The sequence below is a fragment of the Nannospalax galili genome, unplaced genomic scaffold (assembly GCF_000622305.1).
Source record: "Nannospalax galili isolate Female #2095 unplaced genomic scaffold, S.galili_v1.0 scaffold1124, whole genome shotgun sequence".
NCBI classification, from domain to species: domain Eukaryota; kingdom Metazoa; phylum Chordata; class Mammalia; order Rodentia; family Spalacidae; genus Nannospalax; species Nannospalax galili.
This window is the reverse complement of record NW_008351693.1, coordinates 668,089-675,939: the sequence shown is the minus strand read 5'-3', so window position 1 is coordinate 675,939 and position 7,851 is coordinate 668,089. Positions and strand designations below refer to the sequence as shown.

The window sequence follows — 7,851 nt, the reverse complement described above, 5'->3', positions numbered from 1 at the left end:
CCCCCAGCATTGCTATTAGTGCTCAGTGTTGCTTTGGCTATTCGAGGTCTTTTGTGTTTCCGTATGAATCTTAGTATGGTTTTTTTCCAATTCTGTGAAGAATGTCATGGGGATTTTGATTTGCATTGCATTGAATGTATAAATGGCTTTTGGTAGGATGGTCATTTTCACAATATTAATTCTTTTTTCTTTTTGGTCTTTCTGAGACAGGGTCTCCCTGTAGCCCCAGCTGGTTTGGAACTCAGGAACTCACTATAGAGACCAAGCTGGCCTTGAAGTCACAGAGACCCACCTGCCTCTGCTAGGATTAAAGGCGTGCACCACCACGCCTGGCCTATTTTTGTCTTTTTTTTTTTTTTTTCTTCTCATTTGTCCTTCCTAGATTTAAAAAAAAAAATTATTGAGTTTTTGTGTATTTCATACATAAAATCATCTTTATACTCCCTTTCCCTTTCCCCTTTGCCACCCTCCCAAAGTCCCCCACTGGAGTTCATACAGTCTGTTTTTTGTATTATGGCCTATTATGCAAAGTTAGTGTCCCCAGATGTCCCTCAGTACAAGCTCCTTCACAGGGGTTTAGTCAGCCTATCTAGAGGATCTAGAAGATCAGCTCTTCCTCACCAGCTGCCAATAATTCTTCAACCAAGATTGGAACCTGCTGTCCATGTCCACAGTTCTGTTCTGGGTTTTTGTGTGCCTCAGTTTGCATGGGCCTTGTGCATCATTGCTGTAGGTTTGTATGAGAAGGGTCCTAGGCACCTGTAAGACTATTTCCATATGGTCCTGCACCTCCTCCCTGGCTCTTACAACGTTTCTGCCCCCTCTTCTGCAATGGTCCCCTCAATATGGGACTCCTGTCCAAGGACCCACACTCTGCTGAGTCTTATTCTCTGCTTTTTGGCCATTTGTGGCCTTTTGTGTTCCTGGCCCTCTGTTGCATGAGGGAGCTTCATTGATGAGAATTGAAAGATGCATTAGACAGGTCAACCAGACAAAGAATAAACAGAGAGATGTCTGAATTAAATGATACCATACATCAAATGGACCTAACAGACATCTTCCAAATATTTCACCCAAGCACCAAAGAATACACTTTCTATTCAGCACCCCATAGAGCTTTCTCAAAAATTGACCACATACTGGGGCACAAAACAAACCTCAGCAAATACAAAAAGATTGAAATAACTCCATGCATTCTATCAGATCACAGTGCAATAAAGCTTAAAATCAACACCAGAAGAAGCCCTAGTAACTATACCAAGTCATAGAGATTAAACAACACACTTCTGAATGATAAGTGGGTCAAAGGAGAAATTAAGAAAAAAATAAAAGAATTCCTGGAATTAAATGAAAAGGACAATACATCACAACAAAACCTCTGGGACACTTTAAAAGCAGGCCTAAGAGGGACGTTTATAGCTCTAAGTGCCTACATCAAAAAATCTGAAAGAGCACAATAAATCACTTAACTTTGCAACTCAAGACTCTGGAAAGGCAAGAACAAATGAAACCCAAACCCAGCAGATGAGAAGAAATAAAAATCAGAGCAGAAATTAATGAACTAGAAACAAAACAATACAAAGAATCAATGAATCTAAGAGCTGGTTCTTTGAAAAGCTAAACAAGATAGACAGACCCTTAGCCCATTTAACCAAAAGAAAGAAAGAGCAAATCCAAATCAACAAAATCAGAGATGAAAGGGGAAACATCACAGTAGACACCCAAAAGATCCAGAACATTATAAGGGACTACTTTAAAAAACCTATACTCCATTAAAATTTGAAAACCCAAAAGAAAATCATGGGAACCGCCAAAGTTAAACCAAGAAGAGATCAACAGTTTAAACAGACCTATAACATATAAGGAAATCAAAACCATAATATTTCTGTTTTTTTGAGGCAGGGTCTGTGTAACCCTGGCTGACCTAGAACTCACTATGTAGACCAGACTAGCCTCGAACTCACAGAGATCCATCTGCTGCAGCCTCTCGAGTGCTGGATTGAAGATGTACATCCTCATGCCCAGCTATAAATTTAATTTAAAAAATTATTTCTTAATTTTATTGTATGTGTATAAATGTTTTGCCTGCATTTATGTAAGTGCACCACCTGTATGTAATGCCTGTGGAATCCAGAAGAAGGTGTCAGATCCCCTGGAACTGGAGTTACATGTGGTTATTAGCCCCCATGTGGTGCTGGGTCCTCTGCAAGAGTAGCCAGTGCTGTTAACCACTGAGCCATCTCTCTAGCGTCAAATTTAATTTTCTTAAGGTTTTATTTTTATTTTCAATCATATGTATATGTATGTGCCTGTGTGAAGTATATGTACAAGTTCAAGCACCCAAAGAGGCCAGAGCCGTTGGATCCCCTAGGAGCTGGAGTTGCAGGTGGGTATGAGCCTGTAACGTGGGTGCTGAGAATTGAACTAGGGTTCTCTGGAAGAGCAGCAAGTGCTCTTAACCAGGGCCGTCTCTCCAGCCCAACACACAAATTGAATATTAACTTTCTTAACTAAAGGTTAGGATTCTACTAAGATTACTTTTAGGCTTCCTTCCCCTCCTCCTTCCTCCTTCCCTCCCTTCCTTGACAGGGTCTCCTATCACAGGCTGGCACAGAACTCCTATGTTGCCAAGGATGACCTTGAATTCCTGATCCTCCTGCCCCTCTTCCCAAGTGCTGGGATTACAGGTGTGCTCCACTGTACCTGGTTTATGTGGTGCCGGGGATCAAACCCAGGCTTTATCTGTACTAGGCAAGCATTCTACTAACTGAGCCCTAATGTTTAATCATTTTACATTTTTCAGTCAGCACAGTTGAGTAAGTAAATAATGAAAACCATGGTAGTCAAAATGGTCTTAAAAATTACATGTTTAAGGAATACTGCCACATTCTTGGGAGAGCTTTGCTGCATAGCAGCATGATTGTTTATGACGTATAAGTTAAGCATTCTTAACTTAAAATCCAAAGCCCAAAGCACTGTAAAACCTAACCCTTTGGGGGCTGACACAGCACTCAGCACCTCCCTGCATGTCATGGGTTGCAGTCAAAATGCAAACATCCCAAAAGCACTGTATAAAATTCATCCATCAGGTTGTATGGATAAGATAGGAGACAAATGAATTTCCTAGTCACAAGATTCCTCATGTTTATAGAAAAATTCCAAAATGTACAAAGCCTGAAATTTTCTGCCTGAAGCATTTTGAATAGCGGAGGCTCAAAGCCTATTTTTAGTGGGTGAGTATCTTTTAGAAAATGCTTCTTGGGACTGGAGAGATGGCTCAGTGGTTAAGAGCACTGACTGTTCTTGCAGAGGATGCAGGAGTCAAAGTACCCACGTGATGGCTAACAAACGTTCATAACTCCAGTTCTAGGGAATCTGATACCTTCTTCTGACCTCTGTGGACATTGCACAACTTGGGTGCACTTACATGCATATAGGTATAGCACTCATAACATAAAATATAAATAAAATATTTTTTAAAAAAGATAATGCTTGTCAGCTGGGACCGCTGACTAGAACCAAACCTGCAGAGAAGCAGGAGGACTTGGTTACTTTTAACTTTATTACTCTGTTGAGAGGTTATCTCATAATGGAACCTGGTCTGCCCCTAAAGATTGCTGGCCATGTAATGGGGAGAAGTTTTAGATTCACTACGAGAGAAAGTTAAGTACAAGAAAATGAAAATAGCTTGATTCTTTTTTACTTCCCCACAGATCTCGGATGGATTTTTCGCCCATTTTTATGCCATTTGTGAGCACATAAGCCCTGTCTTAGCCTGGGGCTTCTTGGGCCCTAGAAATTCTCTCTATGACTTATGTTGCTTCTTTAAGGTATGTTCAGCCATTGAATTGGTTTTTTAAATAAATAAAACAAGGTTTTTTGCTTTTATAGAAGAATATTTTAAAATAATGTTATAAAAGTCACCTAAATTCTGGGTTTTAATGCCAGTATTAAGCTGGTGGCATTTTATATTAACAGTGTTAATATAGTGGGCCAGTGCCTTAGAGAGAGTTAGTGCCCTATTGTAGAATAGATTCCATGGGTCCTTAACAGTGTTAATATAGTGGGCCAGTGCCTTAGAGAGTTAGTGCCCTATTGTAGAATAGATTCCATGGGTCCCTTGACTGTATCAGATTTTTCCCATTATGGCCTTGGATAATGTTGCCATGTGAAATAGTATAAAAACATCTGTGTTTATCACATGTGATAATATAGAACTAAGTTCTGTTCATGGTAACATAAGTGTTAAAATCCAAATTGTAAGAAATCACATGGGAGTTTAAAGTTATACCATCCTGTCAGAAGTTTGTGTTTGCCAAAATACTAGTTAGAGCTCACTGGAGAGTGCTCTGGAAAGCCTCTATTCAGCACTCTTAAGGTGGCTGAGTTTCAAGGGGCAAATAGCACAATGAGTATGATTTTTTAAAATTTATTTTTATTTTATATGCATGAGCATATTGCCTGCATGTATGTCAGTGCACCTGCGCCATGCAAGGCCTGTGGAGGTCCGAAAAGGGTGTTGGATTCCCCCGGAACTGGAGTTATGTATCGATGGTTATTAGCCACCATGTGGGTGCTGGGAATTGAACCTGGGTCCTCTGTAAGAGTAGCCAGCTCCACAATAGCTGAGGTTTAGTGCGTAACAGAATTCAAATTACTTAAAATGTTTCAGTGTACTAATTTACTGAAGTGAAATGCTCCTCATGCTCTTCGAGGTCTCCACTGAATGTGGAATAAAAACTATTGTTTTTCTTTTGTACTGGAAAATACACTTTTTTTTCCCCGGTCTTTTTGAGACAGGGTCTCCCTGTAGCTCCACCTGTCCTGGAACTCACTATGTAGACCAGGTTGGCCTTGAACTCACAGCGATCTGCCTCTGCCTCCCGAGTGTTGGGATTAAAGGTGTGCGCCACCACACCCAGCTGGAAAATACACATTTAAAACTATTAATGGTTGTTGAAAATAGTTGGTTCTTGTGTGCTAATTGTAGTGCAGTGCTCAGCTCAGAGGCAGCACTAAAAGAAAGGTGGGGAGCTCCTGGTGAGGATGTGGTGGCCACTTCGGGGCTGTCTCTTTGGATCATCATGCCTGCCCCACGTGGTAAACAGGGAGGGTTGTGTTGGCTCTCACTCTCAGACATAGAACAAGCACACCCCTCCAGGTTAAACAACTTGTTTCAGGTCTTTCTCGTGGAGACATGAAACCTGCCTGGGAACTAAGGTGCCTGATTAGACCTGTTCAGTATTAATAACTCTTAGAGTTATTAAAATTGTGATCTAATACATGCCAATTTGTTGTGCTTTATTTCTTAGAATCAGGTTCTTTTCTTTCTCAAAGACATTTTTGACTTTGAGAAGGTACGCTATTCAAGTATAGAGACTTTGGCTGAAGACCTCCTGCAGCTGCTCATCCGCCGCACTGAACTGTTAATTGCCTATCTTGGAGCAGACGCCCTGAGGCACACTGGGACATGTACTAGTGGTCACGGTCCTGTTATGTCCACTGGGCTATTGGAAGCCAAAGTACAGTAAATACTGTAAGGATAGACGGTTTGAGAGTGCTTTAAACATTTTAAGGTAAAGTTACAAAATCAGCAGAATTGGTGAACGTGGACTCAGGGAAGGAAAAAGAAAGTCTCAGAGAATGAGTGGCTGTACTGTACTTATGCAGAATTTTGTCATTGAATCCCTGTGTAATGTGTCCAGAGCTACTTTTAATAATCCTAGGTAATAATTTGTGAAATGTTGTGAGTTTTGTGACAGTTGCGTGAATCAAAGCCAGTACTTGGGAGTTGATTTATTGTTTTTACTCTGTCAGAAATGTATCATTCCTACTACGTGTTTTGATGCTTTGCACCTTGAAAATACACTAGCCGAGATCTTTGTGGCTCACAAATGTGAGTAATGACTCCAATGTCAACATATTTAACTTTGCCTGAAAATGTGTTCTTAACTGTAAAGATAATCATTTATTTAACCAGATTTAGGCAATAGTGATGTTTAACATGTGCTGCTTACCTTACTGCTTGTGTATTTGCTTATGTATTTGAATCAAAGAAATTGTAATTACCAAGTATTGGCATACAACATACAGATGAATTGACACTGAGAAGTTTACAGTCCCCCCTTTATGTAAGACTAATTGTAGTTTCCACAGTATATTACTGTTGGTCCTGTAAGTTTCAATAGGCTGAAGTACTTTTTATCTTTTTATAAATTAGATCATTTTCTCTTAAATGAATATTAATTTTTAAAATGTAATTTATTTACCAAGAAAGATAGTTAAAATTTACCCTCTTTTGCCAAGTGTGGTTGCACACGCCTTTAATCCCAGCACCCGGGAGGCAGAGGCAGGTGGATCTCTGTGAGTTCAAGGCCAGCCTGGTCTACATAGTGAGTTCCAGACCAGCTGGGACCGCAGAGAGACCCTGTCTCAGAAAGACCAAAAAATAAAATAAAATAAAATTTACCTTTTTTTAAATGTAATTTTGAGGCTGGCTCCCAACATGTAATGGTATTAAACAAACTATTAAACATAGTAAAATAACTCCTCCTTCCCCTTCCACAAAACAGGCTTTTAGTCTCTCCCACAGACAGCTCAGCCCACAGGACATTTGTCGTATTATGCCATTTTTAGAATAGTGATACTTTGAAGCTTAGGGTTGAAAGAATTTTTCCTCTGTCATTTAGAACAAAATATTTTTAATGAATTGGAAGTATATTTTATGTCCTTATGATAAAGATATGAGCAAGTGACATTCTTCTTCCGAGCGTTTAGATTTCTCAGAGCTGAGTTAATTTTGTCTTACGATCATATACCAGTGGCTACTATGTTTGTCTGTGGATTAGATTTGTTGATATTTGCTCCTAAATGGGCTGTATTAGTTTTAGAACCGGGTTATACAGAAGGATCTGAAATGCATTTTGTGAAAATGCATTTTTTAGATTAAAGTGCCTAGATTCAGATTAATGACTAGAAAATAAAAAATTGAAAAGCTTAATTTTTTTAAGATTTTAAATTGATGTATCCATCACAATTATGTAAATTAATGAGCAAATATAAATTTGAGAATCATGTAGTTCTATGTGTTCTGTACAGGTTATTAGAGTATTAACCCTGTGAACTATTTATCTGTTCTGAGTATACGGTACCTTTCGTACATCAGTTTTTAATTTAATAATTGCTGTTCATGATTCTTCCCAATGACTGATTAGAAGTACCGGAATTCATTTTCACATGAGGTCTTTTTACCTTGTTGTGATCTCACTGGCCAGGAGTGACACGCACGTGTGCATGCATCCGCACTCCTGTTACCACGGAAGCAAGACTGTTGGATATTTATTCATTGGAGAGCTAAATGTTTTTTGCTGTGGTTTTGGTAAACAAAGCTCTAAGTAAACATAATGACTTTCTTATTTGAGAAAGGTACTGTTTGAAATCAGTTTTGAAGAATTGCACTATGTAATGATGCTACCAGAGAGCGTAACTCTGGGGAATATGTTTCATCAGATAATTTCCAGAAAGGCTTTGATTTCCTCCCTTTTACATTTCAGCTAAAAATACTAACTGTCCATCTTCAGGAAAGGGCTGTTTTCCAATTCAGTGCTTAGGTTTGATTAGTTTCTGGGGAGCTCGTTAGCTAGCACACTAGCAAGATGCTTTCTTTGTGGCCTTTGACCGAGAAATAAGAATGACCAAATAGGATTTCAGGCAGGAACTGTAAGAGAAAAATCTTTTGGGGGTGGAAAGGGGAAGAAGGGAGAGAAACAACTTTTTTTAAGGAAAATCTCTTCCTAAAAGGAACTTTTCTGACTGCAGAATTAAGATATACATACCAGTTTTCATTCGCCT

General features: G+C 39.3%; 1 protein-coding gene across 8 annotated transcripts in view; it reads left to right on the top strand.

Moving 5' to 3' along the window:
- The window catches only part of Miga1 (mitoguardin 1), a 77,344-nt gene extending 71,731 nt beyond the window's left edge, over positions 1 to 5,613 (top strand). For 5 of the 8 annotated variants that reach the window (XM_017802070.2, XM_008848643.3, XM_029553805.1 and 2 more), the window contains 2 exons: positions 3,714 to 3,830; positions 5,313 to 5,613. In XM_017802070.2, the coding sequence (XP_017657559.1) occupies positions 3,714 to 3,830; positions 5,313 to 5,531 (336 nt within the window). In that variant the 3' untranslated portion in view covers positions 5,532 to 5,613. Of the gene's footprint in view, positions 1 to 2,270; positions 2,387 to 3,713; positions 3,831 to 5,312 lie in introns of all 8 variants that reach the window. The other 3 variants (XR_003846326.1, XR_003846324.1, XR_003846325.1) reach the window with 2 other exon arrangements.
- The last annotated feature ends 2,238 nt before the right edge of the window (positions 5,614 to 7,851 follow it).